This window comes from Capra hircus, chromosome 26 (assembly GCF_001704415.2).
Source record: "Capra hircus breed San Clemente chromosome 26, ASM170441v1, whole genome shotgun sequence".
NCBI classification, from domain to species: Eukaryota; Metazoa; Chordata; class Mammalia; order Artiodactyla; family Bovidae; genus Capra; species Capra hircus.
In genome coordinates, this window is record NC_030833.1 from 5,168,466 (window position 1) to 5,195,804 (window position 27,339).

At 43.8% G+C, this 27,339-nt stretch overlaps 1 protein-coding gene across 2 annotated transcripts in view; it reads right to left on the reverse strand.

Moving 5' to 3' along the window:
• The window catches only part of DOCK1 (dedicator of cytokinesis 1), a 568,807-nt gene that overhangs the window by 67,963 nt on the left and 473,505 nt on the right, over positions 1 to 27,339 (reverse strand). For both annotated transcript variants that reach the window (XM_018041175.1, XM_018041176.1), the window contains exons 33-36: positions 19,458 to 19,606; positions 8,940 to 9,025; positions 8,591 to 8,747; positions 1,058 to 1,098 (exon numbers count right to left, since the gene is read on the reverse strand). In XM_018041175.1, the coding sequence (XP_017896664.1) occupies positions 1,058 to 1,098; positions 8,591 to 8,747; positions 8,940 to 9,025; positions 19,458 to 19,606 (433 nt within the window). The remainder of the gene's footprint in view (positions 1 to 1,057; positions 1,099 to 8,590; positions 8,748 to 8,939; positions 9,026 to 19,457; positions 19,607 to 27,339) is intronic.

Genomic DNA, 27,339 nt, shown 5'->3' on the forward strand with positions numbered 1-27,339 from the left:
ATTCTCTTTTCAGGACAAAACTGAAGATGGCCCAAGAAGGCGCAGTTGTGCTTCAAGCCTTCTCATCTTTTCCAGACTTTTCTCCATGCATGTGAAATGAGCTGACACAATGTTTCACTGCGATTTCTCACATGTCTATTGAGTCCGAATACACACACCAAATCCATAAAAATACAGATCCATAAGAATCAAGAGCTCCAGTGATCACAGTGAATGCGATCAGAAGAATTCTTCTGCCATAAAAAAAGGAGGCTTTTTAATACAAAGTAACCTACATTTGGATAAAAGAAACTGATTGTTTTCCCCAAAGTTTATTATATTCACATGTATTGATTTTAACAGAGAAAGTTAAAAAGTCTCAGAAACCAAAAGTTAGAAAATCATGCCTTTGTTTACTCTTTATACAAATAAATAGAGACTTAAAAAAAAGAGAGAGAAAGAAAACCATGTTGAATGTAACTAATCCATCATTAAACACTAATGCTGTGTGGATCATGTAATTATTCTGGTCTTCTAAGGGGTAATCTTGCTAAAATTTGACACGGCCACTAAAAGAGACCAATATGGAGAGGGTATCAATCGTAGCCCAACATCCTAGAGAAAAAGGCAAGTGAGGCAGAAAAATCCAGCAGAAAATACAAAATTGAGAGTTTGGTATCCAGGTTAGAATAGACTGAAAATGTATAATATTGTCCTATTTCTGACGGAAGTTAAAACTAGATTCTCATTTGATCATACGACTTTCTGTGAAGTGCTAAAATCTGTAGTGGTGCCTTTTGCTATAAGGGTCAGTCAAGAGGAACAAAAACCCTTTGCAATAATTTGCTTCTGAGCTGACTAAGTATGACCCCCTTCACCCCCAAATCTCCACATCAGCCTGGACACACTGCCCTAGGCTTGACAATACTTCCGGGATCTCCACCAAATTCAAACTCCAGCCTTCACGATTTTCTACAAGATAAACTCCTATGATTATAAAATACTTTTAGCATGGATTTGACAGACAGCAATTATCATCAACAGGTCAAGGGTGTAGAGAAGCCTGATGCTCACGTACCGTATATACATTTCTTCCCTTTCAATCTCTTTGTAGAAATTCTGAAAGAAATCAAACCACAACACTATCTTAAGAAACCAGTTCTATAAAAGGTATCACGTGCACATTAAAAATTCACAATTCTTCAACTTGTGTTAAAGACAAACAGACCCAACTCTTTGGATCTGAACCATAAATCCATATAAAATGCAGAAACCACTTACATTGCTCTTCATTTTTTGGGGGGTGGGGGAAAGAAATTCTAATGAATAAGTTTTCTCTACTTTAAATACTGTAGCATGTATATGCTAATTTCAAATTCCCATTTATCCTTCTCCCACTGTGTTTCCCCTTTGGTAACCTTAAGTTTGTTTTCTATGTCTGTGAATCTATTTCTGTTTTGGAAATAAGTTCATTTCTATCATTTTTTCCCTGATTCCACATATAAATGGTATCATATGATATTTATCTTTCTCAATCTGATTTATTTAGTTTAGTATAATCTCTAGGTCCACCCATGTTGTTGCAAATTTTCATTTTTTATGGCTGAGTAATAGCCCATTGTGCATCTACACCACATCTAAATAGATAACCAATGAGGCCTATTGTATAGCATAGGGACCTGTACTCAAAATCTTATAATAACTTATAATGGGAAAGAATCTATGCTTTACATCTGAAGCTAACACAACACTGTACATCAACTATATTTTAATAAAATAAAAAGAAAAAAAATGCCTGGCAAAACATCTTTAAAAATTAAAAGATAAAAAAGCCATGATGGCTTAAATCTACTTTTGCCATTTGAAAGTTACCTGCTTTCAGTTACAACAAAGCATCACCCAAAGACGTGAACTCTTAACCATTCTTAACCACTGTAATTTCATTAGAAGTGGGAGAAAATTCATGTGGGAATAAGCATCAACAGGATTTAAAGCACGCTGGGTCTGGCCTCAGTCACCAAGAGCCGTTAGAAGGCAACACAGTGGGGTGACTTGACTGGACACAATAGCCACAGATCATATGTACTCAAAGAGAAAGTCGACTTAAAGTTGAATGGAGTTACAAATTCACTTCCTCAATTGCACTTGCCACACACTCTGAGGGCTCAGTAGCCATATGGAGCCAGGGCCACTGTGTAGCATAGTGAGTGGACATAAGCGCATCTCCATCATCAGGAAATTTCTATTGGAAAGTGCTGTTCTAGGCAGACCTTCCAGAACACAGTAAGAAAACCGGTCACTGCTTAATAAAACACCTTGTGTACAGCACTGATGGACAGGAAGGCTGGTTAGCCGATCAGCAACAATGGGCTAATTCTACGTGTGCTCGGTCACGTCCAATTCTTTGCCACCGTATGGATGGTAGCCCGCCAGGCTCCTCTGTCCAGGGTATTTTCCAGGCAAGAATACTGGAGTGGGTCATCATGTGCTCCTCCAGGGGATTGACCCCACCCAGGGACTGGACCTGCATCTCCTGAGATTCCTGCATTGGAGGCGGATTCTTTACCCATTGAGCCACCAGAAAAGCCCTAATTCTACATATTGTAGACTATTTTCAGATGAGCATAAACACGGCTATTACAGTTACATTTCTTTGTTTCAAAATGTTTATTGTACATAAGGGACGAGAAAGGTATAGAACAGTCACCTAACAAGGTCTAAGGTATGGAACACCACTGCCACTTTCAGTGCGAAACTCGGTGCCTGCAAACAAAGTGAGCACTCTCGAATGGGGGCCTGAGATAACTAGCGAATATCACTATCATAAATGCATGCAATTATCCAGGAAGATGAAATAGCCTGTTTTATTTCATTAGCCAAAAAAAGACATTGCTTCCACAATCGATCTGTCTGAAAAGAAATGCTAAATACATGCAGAGAGTAAGAGGGGACGCATTTAGATAGACGCACCAAAACTTCCACGTTTTGCAGCCTCTCAGCTATGAGTGTCCCCTGGTTCTGGGTAATGAGGATATTTTTGGCTGACAACTCGGAGCCACGTAACAAAGGCAAGCTACATCAAAGGCCAAGGATGAGCTGTTCACTTCCAGCTCTGACTCGCCAGTGTTTACAAGCTACGATTTCACACCACTCTCTTTTGCCCTCCTATTTTTAATCCTTTCCAAAGCTTTTGATCATTCTCCTCTACAATTTCACAACAGGGATATCATTCGACTTTCATTCCTCTCTGAGATATGGAAATGTCTTTATTTCCTGCCTGCGCTGAGTTCTGTTCCCTGCCTAGGACTTCAAAACCTCCCTAGACCTGACAGATGTTCATCTCAAATTCCAATTTCTATATAAAACTTTTGAGTTCCATGTATAAAAGTTCACACTGCTCAGCAGGGGCCCCACTTCTGGCCCCCCCCCACCCCCATGGTCCTCTCTCTACCCCAGCACTGCCAGCTGTGTTTCTCCAAGCAACTCCACTGGGACCAGGCCCCCAGCTCCAATCTAGCGCTACACATTAATCTTTCAGAGCACATATATTTCACTGCATTTCAGTTTTGTACTCCTTCATAACTAAGACACATCCTATTGATAAGATTTTCAGATTTCTAGTTGGAAACACCTTAATTAACCTTATAAAGGGGCCAGAAAGTACCTGACTTATGTTTGTAAATTAAGAATGATCCTACTACTCTCTGGTGCAGATATAATTGCGTAGATGAGCCAGGGGACATACAAGAAAATCATCTACCAGTAACTGAAAATTGCGTGACTATAAGGTGACGATGAAATTCTACGTCATTACAAATACACATTTTGTCCAGTGGGAACTGTGATCCACTATCTATACAGACTTGCTTGCAGAAGTCTGTCCATTTATATTGTGCTCAGTCAGTCATGTCCAACTCTTCTCAATCCCGTGGACTGTAGCCCACCAGGTTCTTCTGTCCATGGATTTTTTTCCAGGCAAGAACGCTGGAGTGAGTTGCCACTTCCTTCTCCAGGGAATCTTCCCGACCCAGAGATCGAACCTATATTTCTTGCATCTCCTGCATTGACAGGTGGATTCTTTACCACTAGCACCACCTGGGAAGCCCCAAGAAACAGACTCAGACTTAGAGAATGAACCTACGGGTGCCAGTGGGGAGGGGAAGGGGAATGGATAGTAGGGAGTTTGGGATAAACATGTACCCATTACTATATTTAAAAGAGATAACCAACAAGGACCAATTGTATAGCACGGGGACTCTGCCCAATGTCATGAGGCAGCCTGGATGGGAGGGGAGTTTGGGGGAGAATGGATACATGTGTGTGTGGCTGAGTCCCTTTGCTGTCCACCTGAAACTATCTCAACGTTGTTAATCAGTTATACTCCAACACAAAATAAAAAGTTTAATTGAAAAAAATAAAGGACTTAGGCTACTGGCCAGAATAACAGCCTCTGTCTCTTATTTTTATTTTATCTTTTTAAGTGATAGAAAGAAAAGGATGTTAATAAGCCCACACAACTTAGAATGTTCCATCAACTCCATAAAAAAAGGATAATACCACTGGTTCTAATGGAAATTTGGCAATGGGCTTACATTTCTTTATTGATGAATATATTTTATGTTCTTTGGTTTTTAACCTTAGGATTTCAAGGGAATTTTTGCTTAGTAATCAGTTGAGTACATTTTATATTTTTCTAAACATATGTTTACACCTCCGTATCCATCTAAAGATAGAAAGACTCTTGAGAGTCCCTTGTACTGCAAGGAGATCAAACCATTTAATTCTAAAGGAAATCAGTCCTGAACAGTAATTGGAAGGACTGATGCTGAAGTTGAAGCTCTAATACTCTGGCCACCTGATGTGAAGAATTGACTCACTGGAAAAGACCCTGATGCTGGGAAAGATTGAAGGTGGGAGGAGCAGAGGATGAGATGGCTGGATGGCATTACTGACTCAATGGACATGAGTTTCAGCAAGCTCCAGGAGTTAGTGATGGACAGGGAAGCCTGGTGTGCTGCAGTCCATGGGGTCACAAAAAATCGGACATGCCTGAGTGACTGAACTGAACTGAACGGAGAAAGACATATTTGCTTCTATGAAACTCTATTTGTTTCATAAGAAAAGTACCAAGATAAAGGTAAAAATGGACCAGGAGGTTAAAAATATATTTATAAGATTAAATGTAATCTTAGCAGTGAATATTAGGAGACAGAGTGTCTACCTGTAAAAATCTAGTTATGTTTCTCTGAAATGCAGAGATCTATTATATATTTTAAATGAAAGAATCGTGATAGGTTGGAATCCATCTCATCCTCCCCAGGAAATGGTTAAGAACAGAACACTTGACTCTTCATGGGATGATTCAAGGATGTTTCAAGCTGAAGGAAGTGAACAATATCAGATAGTCTCAGAATGAGAGAAGAACTCAGGATACAACATCAGGAACTCTGAGCTCAGGTGTCCTCACAAATCCTTACTGTTCCGACCCTGATTCTGATTCTGGTAAAAGGCCCCGTTCAGAGCTCATCACCGCATCTCCACTAGGTTTTGCATCCTGGTGCACGCAAAAAGATTATGCTTGAAACAAAGATTAATAGTAGTGAATCATCAAGGCTGGAAACCTCATCAACATAATAATAATTCTTCCTTCAGGACACAAAAGGGCCTCTCAGATCCCCTCAAAGATCAGAGGGAGCACTAGAAAAGGATGTCCGTGTAGGGAATGATTTTGAAAAGTTGTCTGTTTCTCTCCTGCAGAAAAATACTGATTTCTATTTTGTGTTAAACACATGGGCATCATCAAAGTAAATTCTTTTGGACAGAGGAAAGAAGGCAGGAAGATAAGAGCTGGGTTCATTTCTGAGCAAATGATTGAGGCCTTAATTGGGGGAGAGCTCACTGCCACCCCAGCGCACAGTCAGGCTACAGATGGGTGGAGAGGCAAACAGCCAGTGGGCCAGATCTCAAGGATGGAAGCCTGTACTTCCGACAGTGGTCCAAGACCCTTGCACATGCAAATGCAGTTAGATGTTTCAAGCTCACTGATCTTACCTCGACCATGTCCAGTCTATTGATGAGACGAAAGGCATTCTTCATGCTCCAAGTGTTCTGGAATTTCTAGCATTTTTCTCTTTGATTCTTTCTGAGAGCTCCCATCTTTCTGCTTATATTACCTATTCTTCCCCCGCTGCTGTTGTTCAGGTGCTCAGTCATGTCCTACTCTTGGTGACCCCATGGACTGCAGCACACCAGACTTCCCTGTCCTTCACCACCTCCTGGAGTTTATTCAAACTCATGTCCATTGAGTCGGTGATGCCATCCAACCATCTCGTCCTCTGTCCACTCGGCCATCCTGACACACTGGTCTTCCATAACGTCTATTCTTTCTATTAGTGCCCTTAACATGTTAATCATGACATACTAATGCCCATTAGTATCATTCTAAAATCTTATGTCCAAGTCCAGATCTGATGTTCTGATTCTTCGAACTGTGTCTTTTGCCTCTGAGACACCTTGTAATTCTCTGTTGAAAGTGCTAGTTAAAAGGAGTCAGGTAGTGGTTCCAGCGGTAGTTTCTGCTCCAGGGAACTGTGATTCTCTGTATCCTCCTGTCTCTCCCATTCAGGGAGCAGGCGTTTTCCCAGTGGATCTGAGACGATGACTCTAAGAAGAGTTGTTGATTTTCAGTCTGCCAGCTTTTCTTCTTGTAGTGAGGACGGGGGTAACCACTTCCAAGCTCCCTTACATACTGGACCAGAAACCTTAAGTCCCCTGCATTTAGATTTTCAAGGGAAAGAAAACTTGCTCTCGAAATGTGTATCACAGGCCAAAACAGATTGCCCTGCCCCAGAATGGAGGGCTGAGACTGCACAAGCTTTCAGCGGCCAGATTCAAATCTGAGCGGCAAAGCTCAGATTCAATGTTGATACTCAAGTAGAAGGAAGATAAAAAGTATTCCCTTTTGCTTAACTTTTTAGTCCAAACCCCTCTGGTGATTTTCAAGAATGAATGATGTGTCCTGCTCCTCTTTGCACAAAAGTCCATTCCCATGAGCTCAAAGGGCCCACAAGTCCATACAAATGGGAAAAGTCAGGGCAGGGCTTCAACCCTCTGTCCAACGATCAGCCGGTGATGACAACAATCCAGGGAAGTAAAGAGAAGAAACCAGGAGCAGTGTTTCCTGGCCTTCCTGTGTCGGGACAGGCAGGGGAAATTGATGAAAAGGCTACCAGGGCCAGCAGTCTGTTTGTCTGGCTCCTTAAGGGGGAAACAAAGAAGGAAGATGCAGAGAGAAGCAGAGAACTCTGGAGCCAGACAGGGGGTCATGTGGCTCCATAGGGCCATGAGGTTTGTTAACCACTCCCAGCAGCTGAGTTTGATGTAAAGCTTCCTAAAAGCTCCTCACCCTGTAGCCTTGCCTGATGCACCATGACTGTGTCAGGAATGGGGTGTCCTCAGAAGCTGGCCAAGTCCAGCGATTGCAGCTGCTCCAGAGGCCAATGGATGGGGGTGGCTGAGTTCACCCGAGGCTTTATGTGGCCACGCACGGGTTTCTTGTGGCTGTGCCACAAATCGCCACTATCTTGGTAGCTTGACTCAACAGCTCTGCGTTCTCTCACTGTTTTGGCGGCTCAAGTGTGAAATCCACGTGTCAGCAGGGCCATGTGGCCTCCAAGAGACGCAACCTTCCTGCCCCTTTCAGCCGTGGTGGCTCCAGGAGCTCCTTGGCTGTGGCAGCTTCCTTGGCATCTCTGCTCCCGCTTCACCTGGTCTTCTCCTTGGGGTCCCTGTCATCTCCTTTGCTCTCTCTTAAAGAATACCTGTCACTGGACTTACCCCCACCTGGGTAACCCCAGCTGGTCTCATCTCAAGATCTTGAGCCACAACTGCTAGGAGCCTTTTTTTCCAAATAGGGTCACGTTCACATTTTTGAGGATCAGGACATGGACATCTCTCCTGGAGGCCACCATTCCCCCCCATCAGAGTTTACAAGGCTCCTAGTAACGAACACACTTAGAGGGACTTCCCTGGTGGTCCAGGGGTTCAGAATCCACCTTGCCATGCAGGGGACACAGGTTGGATGCCTTGTCTGGGAACTAAGATCCCACATGCCGCTGGGGCAACTAAACCCTCAGGCCATAACAACTTAAGACCTCCCACCCTGGGGCCCATGCTCCGCAATAATAGAGGCCCTCACGCTGGAACTAAGCAAGCCCACGCCCAGCCCATGCACAGCAGCAAAGACCCAGCGCAGCCATCAGTAAGTGTTCGAAACAAAGCACACCCAACTCCCCACTTAGGACCTGGAATCAGTGAGGGCGCTCCCTGGTTACAAGATGAGACGGACCTTCTTATCTTCTGAACCAGGGAACAACTGTGCAGATATCCAGAGCAAAGATGGTTGCACAGACATGCCTATTGTGCAGACATGCTTAAAGAGCAGATCTGCAAACGGTCCTCCCTTCCTCCTTCCCTGCCACAGATGAGAAAACGAGCGAAGGAAGCCACACACTGCCCTGCAAAGCTCTGTGGCCAGCTGTCCCGAAGCTCTGAAATTCTTGGTTCATCTCCCAGCTTCCTGGACAGATGGGATATGCAAGCTCTCACTCACCAGCACGTTGACCGTGCAGCTCATGCGGTTTTCTTTGTTCTCATCGTGCATGATGGTTCTGTAGTCCAGAAGTCTCTCCATTAGGCGCACGACAAGCTTTACGAAAGTCTCTCCCGTTTTGGCGAGGTATTTGTGTTTCCTGCAGTGCTCCAGGAGGCTGAAAAATAGTTACACACACCTTGCTAATCACACTCAGAAAAAGAAACCGGACTGAGGTGCAGTTTAAAATATTTTCCATCATTAACACTTTTTAATTATTTCTGGGCTACAAAGTTCATTGTAGTCTAATTACAGTCTCTCTCTCTCTCTCTCCATTCTGACATAAATCCCACTGTTAATCAACACTTACATTTTATCAAATAACACTTTGTACTGCTCATCGCCTCTGCCTCCTTCCACTTCATGATCCAGCTTGGTGATGATCTCATTTTCAAACTATAATTAAACAGAGGAAGCGTAAATAATCAGCACAGTGGCTATTTCACTTCATGATTTGAGCGTCAATAATACATAAATCGCCGACAGATCGTCATTGGAGAGTTGCCCTGCACCTTTGAAGCTTGATTCTGTTTAAGAGGTGCCCTTCTTGAACCCCTGGGGGTTTCTGATGAACCCCTGTCACAGGGGAAATCTTTCATTTCCCTCCCTGGTTGATGAAGCTTCAATGCATCTTCTGATCCCAGGAGCAAGCGCCAGAAAGAGAAAGACAAGGAAATCGTAAGGAGGAAAAAAAATCAAGGAGCAACATAGAAAAAAGTCCCAAACTTCATCTCTATGAACAAGTAACAACTAAAATAGCTCCTCGGTTCCTGGGAAAGAACAGACGTGGTGTCGGTTGGCAGCAGAGTTCTCTGCAATCTGAAAACAGGCAAAGGGCCACTTCCCTGCCACGCCTGGATGGATCCCAGTGACACAGCTCATCCTGGATGACGCGATGCCTCTAAGTCAGACCAGCAGACAGCTGAAGAAGGCCCCTCCCAGGCCTCTCTTTGAATCCCTCAAAGCTTCTGACTGGACTCCCAGCATATTATGGTGGGAAAGGACCCTCAGGATGGATGGTCTGTCTGTGTCTTGCTTTCAGGACAAATTCTGGGGAGGAGCGAAATCTCCAAAATGTTTTCACAGAGGTCACGGACTCCGTGGCTGATCAGGCTGGAAATAACTCCTGTACTAATGATGGATGTGCTCCCCCCGCTCAATCCTTGTGGCTCTGTCCTCATCCCTGCCACAATTCAAAGCCACCTGCGTGTGGGGATTCCAGCCAGGTGAGGGTCCCTGCAGTTACTCATGGATGTGGGATAGGTAGGAATGAGAGGCTGCGAGAGCTCTCGATCCTGAGAGATGAGGCACCCACACTGAACCCGAAACAAGGGCTGGATTCAGGGTTCACAAAGCAAGCAGACAGGGCATACGTGTGAGGCTCTCTGGGACCCTCCTTTTACAAAACTGTGTTGAAGTAGAGCTGATTTTCAATGCTGTGTGGATTTCTGCTGTGCAAGGGGACTCAGCTATACAAGTATATCTTCTTTTTCACCTTCTCTCCCGCTATGGTTTATTAGAGAAGACGGAACACAGTCCCCCGTGCTTGTTGGGTATCCATTCTACATGTACCAGTTGGCATCTGCTAACCCCAGACTCCCATCCATCTCTCCCCATCCCCCTCCCGCTTGGCAACCACAAGCCTGTTCTCTTGGTTTGCGAGCCTGTTTCTGTTTTGTAGGTAAGCTCATTCGTGTCATATTTTAGCTTCCACATATCAGTGATGTCTTATGATATTTATCTCTCTCTCTCTGACTTACTCCACTTAGTACGATCATCTCTAGTGGAATCCCCTGAAAATATAGACACTCAGACATTGCTTCTCCAGGCAACTAGTCCCCTACTGTTATTGGGATCCCATAAGAATTTAAGCTGCATGAGAAGACTTTTCTTCTCTATTGGTCTCTGCTGTATTCCCAACCCCTAGGATGGCACCTGGCATGGATGCTCTAATGGGATGAACATGCTGTGTACATATAAATGATTGCATAGAGTTGGTGTTAAATTGGAGCTGAGGAGGACTTAATAGGGCCCCCAAGGAGTGGGCCAGTAGGTTGCTAAGATACAACCTTGGCCACACAAGCCAAGTGGTGAACACACTCATTGCGGTGCTTGCAACTGGTCCATCCGACACCGTCCACCGCACTGTGGACCTGGGGCCCCACCGCTGCAGTGACACCTGCAGGGATATCCCTGTGAAGCAGGAGGCAAGGGGGCTGCTGAGACCCAAGGAGCCGCCTCAAAGCACGACCTCGAACATGCTGCCTGAAGTCACAATCTTATCATGCTATGGATGAAACAAAGGCTTAAAACAGGACTGGAGAGAAGTATTGATTCTTGCTTGACATCAAGGACTTAGCAACATCACAAAAACTGGGACTTCAGTAAATCCCTGCAATTCTCTTCTTGATCTGCTCCATTGTCTCCTCCCCCCAGTAAACACTCTCTTTGATTCTGCTGGGCTTAAGAAGTTCAGAGATTTTAGGAACAGAGAAAAAAAGATGGTTCTTTCTACTGAAGGAGAAAGAATGAGCTGCATCTTTTTGGTTCACGTGAGGTCTCAGGAGAATGACTTTCACTATATAATAACAAACGTTGGATACTAACCCACTATTACTCGTCTCTTTACAGGAAAAAAAAAAAAAAACTCTGCGAAAGGTGGTTCTTTCTGGAGACTAGCACAAGAGAAATGTCTTACTACTGGACCAAAGTTGGCATTTCAAGGCAGCCCCATCTTCCATGATGGCACCATGTCAGGGATGCCAACGATTAAATGATGAGTGCTGATTCTTCAGAAGAAGCCATCGTGAGGTAAAGTAAGTCTAAATTTAATTAAAACACACAATTCAATTCCATACATGTTTAAGGAGCATACAACAAAGAAGGCTTAGAGAGTGAAGGAAAACATACCTCATCCTAACACAGGCAAACACATATCGGCATTTCAAATTGCTCATCACTAAGTTAATCAGAAGGTATTTGAATTTAGAGTCTACTTTCTGGAAATGGCATGTTTTCTCTGCTTCTCCACAAACCTCGCTGTCACAAAACAAGGGCAATAAAGGAAGCCAGCTCCCTAAGTAGGCTGCTTATCAAATTTTGACTGATGAATTTAATGTTTTCTAAAAAGAGTGGATGAATGATAAGTAAATCAGAAGAACACAGCTGATTCTAATTTCACTAACCTCAAGTCTAAACTCTGTAATTTGCACAAACACCTGGCGACCCTGTTCCGTTTATCAGCGAGGATTCAATTCCACAGACATGCAGCTTAGCCTCAAATTCCAGGGCCTTCATCAATGTTCACCGAATATACTAGCATCAGTTCGCTCCTGTGCTGTGAACTGTTATCATAATCAGGATTAAATGATCCTGTCCAAATAAACTGGAGAAAGTACATTTGCTGAAAGAGCAGGGCTGGTTTTCTAAAAATCATGTTTATTATCTTATTTGTAAAGGCATGCTGTCTGGTAATTTGAAACAGGATTCTCTATGCTTGGGATAAAATTAGCAAGGGTTTACTGTGTTGCTCGGAAGGTAACAGAGGCTCACTCATGTGATAAGTAAAATCATTATATTATCCCCTCTTTTCTGAAACACTAATATCGCCACAGAAATATCCACAGGGTGTCCAACTTAAAATATTGAACAGAGCATCTCTAAGCACCCGATACCAGCGGCCCTACGAGAATATGAAACGTAAGAGGCCACATAGAAACACAGGCTTTTCAGAAGGTTGCTGTTAAGTTGAACACAGGGGAGGCTGACGGGAGCTATGCTCGGAGGAATAATGTATGATATTGACATCAACTCAATTAACTTAGAAAGAACCATTGCTTTCACCACTCAGTGCCAACATGAACCATGAGTTATTGGCTCTAACTTAAGAGATCATGGAATGAAAGGTCTCAGTACAGGATAATCTAAAAGCCAGTTCTCCTTGGTTTGGAATCCATCATTGCTGTTGGGGGTTAGACTTACCATTCTTGTTATACTGCATTTATAAATGTATAAAACCAGGCTTGCATTCTCCAGGTATCCAGGGACACGTTTATAGAAGAGATCTGGGGTTATGTCAGAGCAAAGCAGGAAGCAGGACCAGGATGGAAGGTTGGAATGGGTAACTCATCGCAACAGTCAATAGCCGAGAGAAAGGTGAGCTCTAGGACTGCAGGAAGCGAAGCACATTAGCAAAATATTCTTCGACCCTTCAAGAAAACCTGAGTGCAGGCGAGCGGCTTCTCACTGCACGCTGCTTCACTGCACTTCGCAGATACTGCATTTTCACTGACTGAAGATTTGTGCCTTGAGCGTGTCTCTCCGTGCCATGGATCGAACAGCATTTGCTCACTTCTCTGTGTCACATTTTGGTAATTCTTGCAATATTCCAAACTCTCCAGCAGCTTTTAAGGCTCACGGAAGGCTCAGATGATGGTTAGCAATTTTTAGCAATAAAATATTTTTTTACTTTTTTAGCAATAAATTGTTTTTAATTAAGGTATGATCATTGCTTTTTTAGATATAATGCCACTGCACATTTAAGAGACTGCTGTATAGTGCAAACACAACTTTTATACGAACTAGGAAACCAAAAAATTCATGCAGTTCACTTTGTTGAGATTTCCCTTCAACATGGTGGTCTGGAACCAAACCCACAATATCTCCTGGGCCTGCCTGGCTGGCTGCACTTTGTTCTAATTTGTGTTTCTTAGAGCAAAGCATCTCACAAGATCCTGTCCCGGGAGCCACCACGGGAGATCCCACCCATGACAAGGTCATGTGGAAGAGAACTGTTAAGCAAGGCTTTGGGACTCAACGGGCTCCCTATGCTTTCTTGAGCATCTACACCAAAACCAGAATCTGTCTGTATTACTATTTCATGACTTTCACCAACTCCTCTGACATTAACAGGGGGCTATTCCTGACCACACTTCTCTGGAGAAAATTAACTTAGGGCTATAGCTAATAAGTCTCCTGGACACGAGAGGAATCATTTCCAATCAAAATCCCTCTGTTAGCATTCTAGCTTGCTTGGCAGGTATATCCAGACTGTTGCAGCTACGCATGATTATTTACAGCCTCCCAACTGTGAGAGGCATGGAAAGCCTAAAACATAGAGCCTTTCAGAGAGTTAAAAGTTATTAGAGTAGTGCTAATGTAGGATTTCATTATTGGGCCAATGCTTGTTGCTAAGTTCCCATATCTCTTACCCACTGTGCACCTGGGAGTGCATTAGTTAACATAGTTGGAAAGTAAAAAAAACAAGTGTAGCCTTGAAATTAACCACATCAGACTTTTGAGCTAATTGGTTCTTTCTTGTAACTCACTGCACCTTTGCTCCATGAGAAATGTAACTTGTTTAATACTTTTTGAGGCTGACATAGATTAGAAATATAAGAAAAAACATTTCAAGGGAAAATAAGTTTTCTGGTTGAGAAGCCTTTATCAAAAGAGGGTCATAAAATGTTCACAGGCCTCCAAGGCCAGAAGATAATGTACACAATATTGCTTATGGGAAAGGTTTGCAGAAAAATCCTGGTTTCGATAAAGACAAAACAGATGTAATGTTTGGGCTGACTCTGTATGACTTTGCATCTTTTATTTCCCTCTATGTGTAAGACAAGGTATAAAAGTACCTTTTAAAAATAAAGCTATTGGGCCTCGCTTGAAAAAGCTTGGTCACCCTGTGTTTTTCTTTTTTCTCTCTTACTTTTTTCTTCAGGCTGATCCCTTGGAGCATAGAGGCTCCCTGCGTTCACTTATCTGCCCAGGTTTCTAAGACCTGAACGAGAAGACGTTCTGCGTCTTCACTCCCTCGGGAGACCAAGAAGGCACCTATGGCCTCTGTGAACAGGGTGAACTTCTTGTCTCGAAGTTTTATTGGCTTTCTATGGAAACCAAGGAATATCAGCCTCTTTCTCTCTATTTTCTTATCTACAATATTCTCTCCTTATCTCTCTCTAAATCATCCGCCGACGCCGTTTTTCCTTCAGGTTCCCCTGGATCCTGCGGGGACTGGACCCCAGCAATCCTGGAGGTATGACCAAGGTTTTAGACCATCCCCTGGCATTAGAGGCTCCAGAAATTAGATTCTCTTTCGTTCTGTGCCCCCAGATGGAACTGTCTAAGCCAACAGCATTGCAGAACCACACCCTTCTCTTTAGCATCACTAGAAGGCTAGGGTAGGGTGGGTGAAAGTCAGTTAACTGTCTGTGGATCACACGGCCAGGAGGAAGGCACAGGCTTAGCAGAGAGCGCCCTGGTCTCCCACACCCTTGGGGCTCCGTGCTTATGGGTTGACACCTGAAAACTAACTGACGCTCCCCAAATCTGTCACTCAGCCTTCAATCCTCGTGCTCAGACACACCACTGTTTTGAGGTTTATTGCATTCCCCTGGCCTAACTGCTCTGTAAACTTAATTACACACTTAATTAGTCTCTGGCACTCCATAGCCCACGTCCTGTCAATAAAGTCCCCACATCCCTCTAGGTTTAACAAGCAGGCAGCTCAGTGACCTTGAAGCTTCTGTGAAATACCCAGGAACCTATAGTCAAGCCTCAGACCTGCAGCAGCCTGGTAGGGGACTGTCTGCGGTGTGGCCACACCTGGCGACACCTCGGACAGGTGCAGCTGCGCCCCTCTGCTCCACAGCACAGACCAGGGACTGCCTTTGGGGTTGTCTCCATTGACAGTGAACCCCAGGAGCAAGCCTGCACTTAAGTCCTGTGGGTTAAAGGGGATTATGGAAGTCTAGGCAGATCTTTCGGAGAAGGCAACGGCACCCCACTCCAGTACTCTTGCCTGGAAAATCCCATGGGCGCAGGAGCCTGGTGGGCTGCAGTCCATGGGGTCACAAAGAGTTGGACACGACTGAGCGACTCCACTTTAACTTTTCACTTTCCACTTTCATGCACTGGAGAAGGAAATGGCAACCCACTCCAGTGTACTTGCCTGGAGAATCCCAGGGACGGGGGAGCCTGGTGGGCTGCCATCTATGGGGTTACACAGAGTCAGACACGACTGAAGCGACTTAGCAGCAGCAGCAGGCAGATCTTTGGGCTTCCCAGGTGGTGCTAGTGGTAAAGAACCTGCCTGCCAATGCAGGAGATGTAAGAGATGTGGGTTCGATCCCTGGGTCGGGAAGATCCCCTGGAGTAGGAAATAGTAACCCCCTCCAGTATTCTTGCCTGGAGAATCCCAGGGACAGAGGAGCCTGGTGGGCTGCCGTCTATGGGGTTGCACACGGTCAGACACAACTGACGCGACTTATCAGCAGTACCAGCCAGTATTCTCACCTGGGGAATCCAATGGAGAGAAAAGCCTGGTGGGCTACAGTCCAGGGGTCACAAAGAGTCAGATATGACCAAAGCGACTTAGTATGCACACACTCAGGCATCTCTTTGCTGGACAGCTTTTGCAATATTAACATGACTCAGTGTCGTCAGAACTCTCAGGGTCCAGGGCGTCAGTGTCCATGACCTCTTGGACCACTTTTGAGTCTGGGGTTCAGTGAAATGAAAGCCTAATTTGGGGGCCATATTTCCCCTCTAAGCATCCAAAACAACAGAATCAAGTATTATTTTTTAAATGAAAGCAAGAACAAAGCAATCACCAAAATCCCAATGAACTGAAGAAGAAATAAAAAATCACCACCGAACATATTCATATTCATATTACAGTGCAAACTACATTGGCTTTGCCACCAAGGGGCAGAAGCTGCCAACACCCACTTGAGTTATTCAATTATTTGCTTAAGGTAACCAGCCTGGGCAGCAAGAAGAGATTATTCAAACAGGAATTAGCAACATTTAGGACACAAAGATTACTCATGTTATAATTTTTTACAACTAAATAGGAAGTTCTGAAAGTCTTGGAGCATTTTGCTGACCCTCAGGAAGAGAACAGAAAATAGCTGTGACCAAAAACACTATTTTTCTGTGGAGTCTTTTCCATCTCATTTTTATTAGAGGTTGAGAGCCCACATGGCCATTTGCTACGATTCTTAGCTGTTAGTTCTGTATTTTCCAAAGATAGAAGGAATGGAATTCTTCAAAAAAAAAAAAAAAAAAAAAAAGGTGCCAAGGGAGAATTTAAAAGGTATGCTTTTCTTCTGAATCAAAATCTAGTGAGGCTGAGGCTCAGGATGTACTCATTTGGGGGGCAGGGTCTGGTGGCTCAGACAGTAAAGAATCCACCTGCAATGTGAGAGACCTGGGTTCAATCCCTGGGTTGGGAAGATCCCCTGGAGAAAGGAATGGCAACCCACTCCTGAATTTTTGCCTGGAGAATCCCATGGACAGAGGAGTCTGGTGGGCTACAGTCCATGGGGTCCCAAAGAGTTGGACACAACTGAGCGACGAGATAGGGGAGAGGTTAGTTAAGGCTCATCTTTGCAACCCCACAGACTGTAGCCTGCCAAGCTCCTCTGTCCATGGGATTCTCCAGGCATGAATACTGGAGTGGGCTGCCATTTCCTCCTTCAGGGAATCTTCCTAGCCCAGGGACTGAACCTGTGTCTCTCACGTCTCCTGTATTGGCAGGCGGGTTCTTTACCACCAGTGCCACCTGGGAAGTCGGTTGCCATGCCCTCCTCCAGGGGATCTTCCTGACCCAGGGATCAAACCCATGTCTCCTGCATGTCCTGCATTGCGGGCAGATTCCTTACCCCTGAGCCATCAGGAAAGCCTGCCTGCCGACATGAAGCAGACTATTTTCTAGGTGGGGAGGGTTTCTAGAATGCAAGGCCACTCGGTACATATGTGAGCCTCCTAGTTCACATGCTCTTGTCTTGGCCAAGCTCTTCCATGATGGATCAGATCACGTGTACCTGTTAGGACCTGCCCAGAGTCAATAGTATTGAGGTCAGGAATTGCCTGCAGCCATCGAAATAGGGTCCCAGGCTACCAGGAGGGCATGTGAAGCCATAACTCCAGGCCACCCTATCCCACCTCCATGCCATCCTTTCCCAACTCCACGCCAGACCCCCCAGTGCACGAACATTGGAGATAAGAAACACCCAGGACACAGAAAAGGGGACACTTATTTTGAAAGAAGATTCATGCTCCTTCTTGCAGAAATGGAGACAAGGAAGAAGTAGACTCTTGGAGAAATCAGAACATTCTAATGAAATACCCTCCACTGCCACTGGAGACCCTAGGAGCAACAGCGCTGGGGAACTTTTTTAAAAAACCAATGTGTAAGACATGCTTCTGAAATTCCAGTGATGGTGTGAGGCAGTTTAAACTTGAGTGAAATGGCAGGTATGTCTTCTGAATGCAGCAGGTCACTTCTCCATTGCAACTGTAAGAGTGTGAAACAACTGCTCACGGGGCATAGTTCACAGGAGGGTCTGAACAGCCCCATCCTGAAAGCTACAGCAACCTCTCAAAAAAGAGGCTGTGTCATATGTTCAAAACAGTAAAGTTTTGTAAAAATGAAAAACCTTCATGCCTTCCCCTCACTCCATTTGGTTTGCACATCTTCTATGAACGCAGAGCCAATTTAAGCCTTGTTGATGTGACTAATAAGGTTAGATAATTGAATTGGTGGCAGATTAGACAGCAGTCAGCCAGGCCTGTCCTAGAAACTCCCTGGATGGGGAGGGGGAGGGGAGCAGGGGAGCAGGGGCAAGGCGTGCCCCTGTGTGCACGTCAGCTACACACATTCCCCAACGTCACCGACAAGGAAGAGAGGGCACACCCTGTGCTTCAGGAGAGGGGCCGCTGGAGGACAAGAGCTGAACCGAGGACAGAAAGGAGTCTGAAAAGATACGGCGAGTGGAGAGACAGATGCTGTGGTCCAGGAGAGGCTGGAATGGAGGGCGAAGGGAGCAGATGGACCCTGTGGCTGAGACAGAGGAAGAAGCACAAACCACGGCAACCCACCAGCAAGGCCAAGAGAGCAAGCCAAGGCCGGGCCGGTGGAACGGGACCCGTGAACCGGATGACAAGGAGCCCGGCAGGAACGAGGGCCCTGGGGAAGCAGCAGATTTGGGAAGGATGACATGCCCGGGGTCATCCACACGCCATCCCCCACAGGGAGGCTGAGATAGGTCAGTAGAAAATCTGAGCTGTCCCAATGGAAAAGGAAAGTTATCATTTCCCAATTTACAAGACCAGATTACTTTAGCAAAGAGATTTTTTTTTTCCACTAGGTTTTTTTCCCCCTGATTTTACTTTCAGGGTGTCTTATCACCTGTCTATGAAGGTACAAACAGAAGATAATATAAGTGAACAAATGGTCAAGGATCCTTGACCGAAAATTCATGGCCTTGGGCATGCGGCTCTGAGTTTGACAGGGATGGAGCCTGCAGCTGCTGCAGTGGAGGCAGGAAGTCTGGACCACCAGGAAAGCCCCTACATACACCTTCATGAATTTCATCTGTCTCACTGCACAGGCAAAAACATCAAGGCACACACTTAGAAGAAGAAAGGCAAAGACTTTAGACTTAAAAATAAGGTAACTCAGCATGAAGCAGCCAGTCAGAAATTAAGAGTCAGGTCTGATCAAACCTTCTACTGCACCTGTGAAGGAGAGTGAAAGAATTTTACCCAGTTTTAATGTGTAAGTAAATCCAGAAAAACGTAACTGAAAGCTAAAAACAAAGAGCAATGCTCCATAAAGCTGAGAGCAGTCCTCCTTAAGAACACAGGCTTCCTCCACAAGGAAAACCTAGGACTCTTCTCTCTTAGGATGTAGGGAAGTGTTTTCCATATTCGTCACATGTAACTACAGAACTGTCTATGAGTCCTTCTCAAGAGGACACACCAGAGCACCTTGAGAAAGTGGCTTGTGTCCAGGCCACTTACCACACCCCCACGTCCTTACCATCTGGAAGCTTCGGGTGGAGTGGAATTCACACTGCATCATGTCGAAGAAGATGGGGATGGTGGCTTTGCGAAGCTCTGTCTCTGGAATCAGCGTCATTTCCAATATGGGACCAACCATCTCTGGAATGAACTTGATCTTGTGTTGACCTTGAATAAAGAAATGCATTATTCAACAATTTTTTTTAAAAACAAGGACTCTGAAATGGTTTTCAATGGACAAAACAAAACTACACAGATCACTATAATTTTGAAGGCTAGGATCTGGAGAATATATATCCATTTCTCATCCACAGGCAACAACTTTGAATGTATCCAGCCTGTAGTATAAGAAGTGGACAGTACTGCAAATTTAAGTAAAGCTATTAAAAAAATTCATCAAGTACAAGGCCTGCAGTCATGGTTTGTCTGTTATAGACAATAAAAGCCATTTCACAAATAGACAGTTACATCACACACATAAGAGGCGTTAGCTGCCAATGGGTACCCAGATTGGAAAGAGCAGGGCTGGGAGATGGGACACTGGGCATCTCACTTTGTAGATAATGAACAAGAGTTGATAAAGTGAAGGTAGATAGGGTAGATGGTCTCTTGGGCCCTCTGTGTCTGCAACATCATTTGAAACCAGTTTACTATTTGGAACCTCTGTAAATAATGTTGAGTGATTTCTGTAACCTTCTGAACGACTGCAATCAAAGAAAGCAATGCCAGACCTCAGAATATGAAGCTGTGAAAACAGAAAGGACTTTGATTTTTTTTGACTAATGATATGATTGGAAAATGCTTGTTTATTTAATATTTATTTATTTGGCTCTGTCGGGTCTTAGCGGAGGCAGGTGGGGTCTTCATCACGTCATGAGGGATCTTTCGTTGCCACTGCGGAGCCCAGGTTCAGTAGTTGAGCATGCAGGCTTAATTGCCCCATGGCATGTGGGATCTTGGTTTCCTGATCAGGGATCAAACTTGTGTCCCCTGCATTTGAAGGTGGATTCTTAACCACTGGACTGCAAGGGAAGTCCCCCAAAATGCTTATTTAAATAACTCCTTTATCTCATAAATCACCTATCTTGTCCAGATATAATTTTTTTAAGTATCAGATTATAATATTCATTATGATTCACAGGGCAATAGTATTTGCTTAAAAAGAACTTTTGAGAAACCTTCTCAAATACTATTGCCCCATCACTAATAATGAATATTACAGTATTAGCTGACATTTACTAAGTACGACTACAAGACAAGCCTCATGGAAAGAGCCTCACTGATTCTCAACATCATTTTGTCAGATGGCGACCATGCCGCCTTCAATTTTAAAAACTGAGCTTTTAAAAAAATTTAATAGACTTTATATTTGATAGCAAAACTGAGCGGAAGGTACAAAGATTTCTCCTACATTCCCACCTCATTAGCACCACCCTCTCCCAGGGTGGCGGCCATTCTGAACTCTGTTTCACAGACAAAGAGTCTGCAGGCTTCCCTAGACCAGCATGCTGTCCACTGGAAACAGCAGGGCAGCATGGGAACCCGGGTCTGGGATTCTGAAGCCGCGGACGAGTCCCCCATTCCCTGCCTGCTTGTCACGGCATCTTTCCAGGGAAGTGGCACTCGCCGACCCTCTGTAAAAGAAAGGGTGCTGGCTGCCCACAGCGCTCCCGCATCTGTCTGCTCTAACAATTACCCAGGGGCTGGGAGCTCCCTAGCGGTCCAGTGGTTACAATGGCTTGCACTGCTGTGGTCCTGGGTTCAATCCCTGGTCTGGGAACTAAGACTTGGCTGCACAGACAAACAAACACAGATGAAGCGGACAAGGGCCTGTCATTTTCTCTAGCATTACTGCAGTAACACGCTTCTAAAATGTGTCCCTCAGAAAGTAGAAACTGGCTTCTTTCAGGTTTCAAACCTGTTTATTTTTCTTTTCTATTTCAACTACTTTCTTGGAAATGCTGGTATCATACCTTTTGAGGCCTCTGCTTTCAACTGCTAACTCAAAAATCTCAGGGTTTTTTTTTCATTTTTTGCTGCCAATTTTCCTTCCCCCGGGCAGTGGCTCCTAAACCTTGCTAGACCTAAACTCCTGAGGGCTGGGAGTGACGAGGGTGAGCTTCCAGAGAACCTGCAGTGATAAGAGGCCAGCAGAGAGAAGGAGCTGGGAGACCCCCTTCCTCCCTACCCATGTCTGGAAAGAATATACTGGAAACCTCATTTCCAAAAAACGGAGGTGTTCACCTCATATGAGATGACATAATTAAATTTAGAGGCAGGGTTATCCAGTAAGAGGCCTTTTAAATTCCTGCCTTCTTATCTTTAATTTCAGAATTTCTGATTTATTTTTATTTCACTCCATTAGAATTTATATCATTTCTTTCCAACATATAATAGAAGAATGCATGAGTTAAATTCTTGAATGAATTATTTGCAACATTATGTTATTAAGACTTGTAATTTACCCAGAGTTAATCAATATTACTAATATTTTTACATAATCTGGAAATGGAATGGATACATTAAATAATTTAGCTTTCCTTAGAACTCAGCTACTGCAGATTTCAGAAAAGAGAACCGTTAAACGAATTTGGCTATTATAAATGAAGACCCTTAACAAAACATATAATCCTCATCAGTTCAGTCGCTCAGTCGTGTCCGACTCTTTGCAACCGACCCCATGAATCGCAGCACACCAGGCCTCCCTGTCCATCACCAACTCCCGAAGTTCACTCAAACTCAAGTCCATCAAGTCAGTGATGCCATCCAGCCATCTCATCCTCTGTCCTCCCCTTCTCCTCCTGACCCCAATCCCTCCCAGCATCAAAGTCTTTTCCAATGAGTCAGCTCTTTGCATGAGGTGGCCAAAGTACTGGAGTTTCAGCTTTAGCATCATTCCTTCCAAAGAAATCCCAGGGCTGATCTCCTTCAGAATGGACTGGTTGGATCTCCTTGCAGTCCAAGGGACTCTCAAGAGTCTTCTCCAACACCACAGTTCAAAAGCATCAATGTTTCAGTGCTCAGCCTTCTTCACAGTCCAACTCTCACATCCATACATGACTACTGGAAAAATCATAACCTTGACTAGACGGACCTTAGTTGGCAAAGTAATGTCTCTGCTTTTGAATATGCTATCTAGGTTGGTCATAACTTTCCTTCCAAGGAGTAAGCATCTTTTAATTTCATGGCTGCAGTCACCATCTGCAGTGATTTTGGAGCCCAAAAAAATAAAGTCTGACACTGTTTCCACTGTTTCCTCATCTATTTCCCATGAAGTGATGGGACCGGATGCCATGATCTTCGTTTTCTGAATGTTGAGCTTTAAGCCAACATTTTCACTCTCCTCTTTCACTTTCATCAAGAGGCTTTTTAATTCCTCTTCACCTTCTGCCATAAGGGTGGTGTCATCTGCATATCTGAGGTTATTGATATTTCTCCCAGCAATCTTGATTCCAGCTTGTGCTTCTTCCAGCCCAGCATTTCTCTTGATGTACTCTGCATAGAAGTTAAATAAGCAGGGTGACAATATACAGCCTTGACATACTCCTTTTCCTATTTGGAACCAGTCTGTTGTTCCATGTCCAGTTCTAATGGTTGCTTCCTGACCTGCATACAGATTTCTCAAGAGGCAGGTCAGGTGGTCTGGTATTCCCATCTCTTTCAGAATTTTCCACAGTTTATTGTGATCCACACAGTCAAAGACTTTGGCATAGTCAATAAAGCAGAAGTTAGTGGCCTAAATGAAACGAATTCTGAAATGTGTACTGCGTGGACATATACACAAACTGTGACATTCAACAAAGAATCTGAATACTACTAAAATCTTATTAACCTCTACTAAATAAATAATACTTTGACTAAAGCTCTAATACAATGTGATTTTCATCACTTCCCCCAAAGCTTATTGTTTCTGAAAGGCATGTAACTGAGGCAAAGCATTCTCTCAAAAATGCTATTATATTCTGTCTCTCGGGTGTCATTTCTCTTGTATTCTGCCTAAAAAAATGCCAGAGCCAGTGTTTCAGAAGACAGATGCTGCTGACAGAGAGGTGCTCATCACGCACAACTGCAGTTTCACAGCAGACTCTGGCACCGACAGTCTTTACTGCTCCAGGTTGGGAGGAGAGGATAGGATAGCAACAAGTGGTGGTGAACGCAGGGATTGGAAAAGTATGTTCCAAGAACAACGGCGTCTCCAATTTCACTGTAATTGTTACAGTAATAATCTCCTGTTAGGACCAAACTGAAGCCAGGACAGGCTCTAAGGGGCAGGCTAGGCCTGAGGTTTAGCCTCTAGAAAAGCTGAGGCACTGGGAACTCCCGCAGGCAGTGTAGCTCGGCCAATCAGAAAAAAATCCCCATGGCCCCCCGCCCGCGCCAGACCTGAGCCAATCCGGATAGGGATGCGAGGTTAAAAGTCCCGAGCACGCGCTCGGTTTAACCAATCAGCTATGCTGTTACAGGAACAAAGAACAAAGAACCGTCTGTATAAAAGTAGATGTGATTCAGAGCTCGGGGCTCTCAAGACTCCACTGCGCTGGATGAGACTTGAGCCCTAGCTAGCAATAAACCCCTTCATGCTTTTGCATTGCTGTGGACGTCTTATTCTCTCAGTTTTGGGGACTCGGACTCTGGGCACAACATTTGGGGGCTCATCCGGGATCCCTTTAACTGGGAAGAATAACACTCTCCCGGTAGAAGGGGTTTCCTCACTAGGAGGAGAGATATCTGAACACCGGTGTTAGTTCTGGTTAAGACCAGCGTAAGGCCGAGGCCAGGCATCGTGCTGGGGAGGCGGCTGGCTCTGTTCTCTGGTTAAGACCAGCGAAAGGCCAAGGCCTGGCATCGTGCTGGGGATGCGGCTGGCTCTGTGGACGCCTTGTTGGTAAGATTACCTCGAGGGAAAGAAAGTTTCAGGGGGGCCCAGGAAGACCTAGTGCTGTGTTCTCGGCCGACGTGTATTTGTTATCTGTCTGTCGTGTCTGTGTGAGTGCCGCATTGTCTCTGCTCTTTGTGTGTTTATTTTGTCTCCTGTGTTCTTCTCTGTAATCATGGGGCAAGCGACTTCTGCTCCTTTGTCTCTTATGACTGACCATTTTTCTGATTTCAAATCTAGGACGCAAAATCTATCGTTATTGGTGAAAAAGCCAAGACTGACATCCTGACCACTCAGGGTACTCAGGGGCCAGCTTGCCTGCCAATGGACCAGACCCAGCGGCCTCAACCGGGACCCTTTTGTCCCTGGTCTCCTCCTGACACGGACAACTGGCCAGAGTGCCCCGACTGGTAAGGAACAAGAGACTTTATTGACCTCTCTCCCCTTCCCTCTCTCTTTCCTCTCCTTAACCCTTCCTATCCTTCCCTGTTTTTCTAGTCCCTCCCCCGGTCCTGGACGCAGGAATCTGGTCGAAGGGCCCTCAGCCTGAGCTGAGGATTGGAGACTGATCACCTCCTCTTGGCAGAGAACTCGAATTCTGGTTCTGATTTCTGGTAGGGCCGAGTTCCAGTCCTCCCTTCTCTGGAGGCCCAGGGAAAAGTCCTGTAATGCCTGGGTATCTGTAGGTGGCAGGAGACGTTTGTAAGGCCACCCCTTTTGCCCCCCTCTCCTGCCTCCTCCCCCTTCTTTCAACCTGGCTTCCTTTCCTACTTAGATCTGAAGTTCTGTGTCTCTATAGGAGGTTTCCTGAGAGACTATACAATATGGGAGACCTGGGTTCGATCCCTGGGTCGAGAAGATCCCCTGGAGGAGAAAATTTTGCTTTGTCTGGCCACCATGTGGTTTAGACTGCCGACATTTTGTTAGAACTTGATTTTCTTTCCCTGTGCCTTGAGACCAGGGCTCTCAGGAACACTTATCTAGACCATCTCCAACTCCTGACACTGAGGAAAAAGGGGGAAAAAAAAAAAAGACTTAAAGCTAGATCTTGCACTGTGTCTGTCTAAATATGTCTTGGTAATATTTTTGTGGTTAATATGTACATGAGCTCTATTTATTTGGCTTAAAAAAAAGGGGGGGTAAGCGCTTACAAATCAAGTAATTCTAAATTAGACAATAAGTTCTAGGTTCATGTGAACTGGGAAATATTCAATGTTAAATACCTGATATTAATGTTTCTTTGTTGACCTATCTAATATAGACATCTTAAAATAATTAACATTAAGTAGAATATTTTCATTGTACCTAGGATTAATATAAGTTAAATATTATATCTGTTACAAGTTTGTCAACAAGGAAATTACCTCAAGTGAAGAAACTTCTAAAAATGTAAATGAGATATGAGCTTTTGTATCTTTAGCTAACTTTGGGGTGCTTCAGAGGACCCCTGGAACATCCCAAGAAGAGATATTAAACTGTGTTTATTTGGTTGGTTAAATTACATGGAAAAGATTATCAAGTGAGTAATAAATCTGCTCATGTTATAATATATGGTAAATTAACTAATACAGATATCCTAGAAATTATATGGAGTTTTTAACATTCTGATATGTCCTGGTATTTTAATGAAAAACTTGATGACTTCACAAAAGTTAGCAAAAGGACTGAATGAACCAGTAAATATGCTTATAACCTTTATGGTTTCTATCTGAAAAATTATGGGTTTGAATCTTATGTTTTCAGGAAGTAGGAAAAATCTTCCTCTCAAACTAATTATGACAATACTTTGGTAAAATTAAACATTATAAACAAAACAATTATATTTTCTGACTCCTCTAAAATTGGGAGTTCTTAGGTTTCCAGTAAGTTCATCAAATGAGGTAAGAAGGTTATCTCACGGATACAAAAATCTCAAGAAATTTTTGAGACCTTAAAAAGGGAAAAATTCACCTAGATTTGTTAGGCAGAATCTGTGATAAGCCTTTGGTGTGAGTTTCCCATCCCTGTTTTATTTTAAAAGTTCAGTCTGAGACTCTATAAATGTTTCAGCAAAATAAAAAGCCTATAATCAATTATGGTTATAAAAATCATCAGACCAAAATCAGTGAGAACAGACCTATTTTTCAAATAAACTAGCCTTAATTTGGTTTTATTTAATAAAAATAAGGTTAACTATAAGGAGAAAAAGATATTTCAAAACGTTAAATCCCAGTTTGTTAATGGAGGTCTGCATCTAGTAAGACTCATCTCTTGGACAGTTCTTTGCTATTATGTGATATTGATGTAAAATTTAATTAAACTCTTGAAAAAGACCCTAAGTTTGTTTCTGAAGCTTATCTCAATAATCTTTCTTTGGATGAAGATCAGATGCCTCATGACCTGCAACCAGGACTGGAAAAAGACATAATTTAAGGGACTGTCTCCAACCTGGATGGAAGGACTTTTTTATCAGGAGAAACTACACTACACCAGGATGAAAAGACGACATCAGAGGTAGACAGCTTCCCCGAGATGCGGGACCTGATTCGTATGATCATTTATGTTTTCTTGACTTCTTAGACCTTTACATATAAGTCAAATGCTTTTCTATCATAGGCCTGATCCTATACTAGTTTTAAAAATCAATCCAATTGTTGGGTTTGTGGCCAATTAACTGTGTCTAGTTCTGGGTTACCTTGGTAAATTTCTCTACTACCAGACTCTAACTGGTTGGCCCTGAAAAAATTTACTTAAAAATTATAGTCATATTCAAGTCACTATGGTATTACTAGATAGGATCCCCTCACCGGGCCAATTAATAATGCCTGCTCTGACTCTGGCTATAAATTTGAGCTTTTTTTCTACTACCCAAGCTCAATCAAAACAAGAAAAGTTTCCACAAAAAAGGAAAAAATCTCCCACAATTATGGGATAGATTTATATAGATAATACCAGGCTACAATAATTTAGGTTTAAAGTCTACTCTGTTGAAATAAATAAATAAATAAATAAATCATACTAAAGATAATCAGTCTTGTAACAGTAA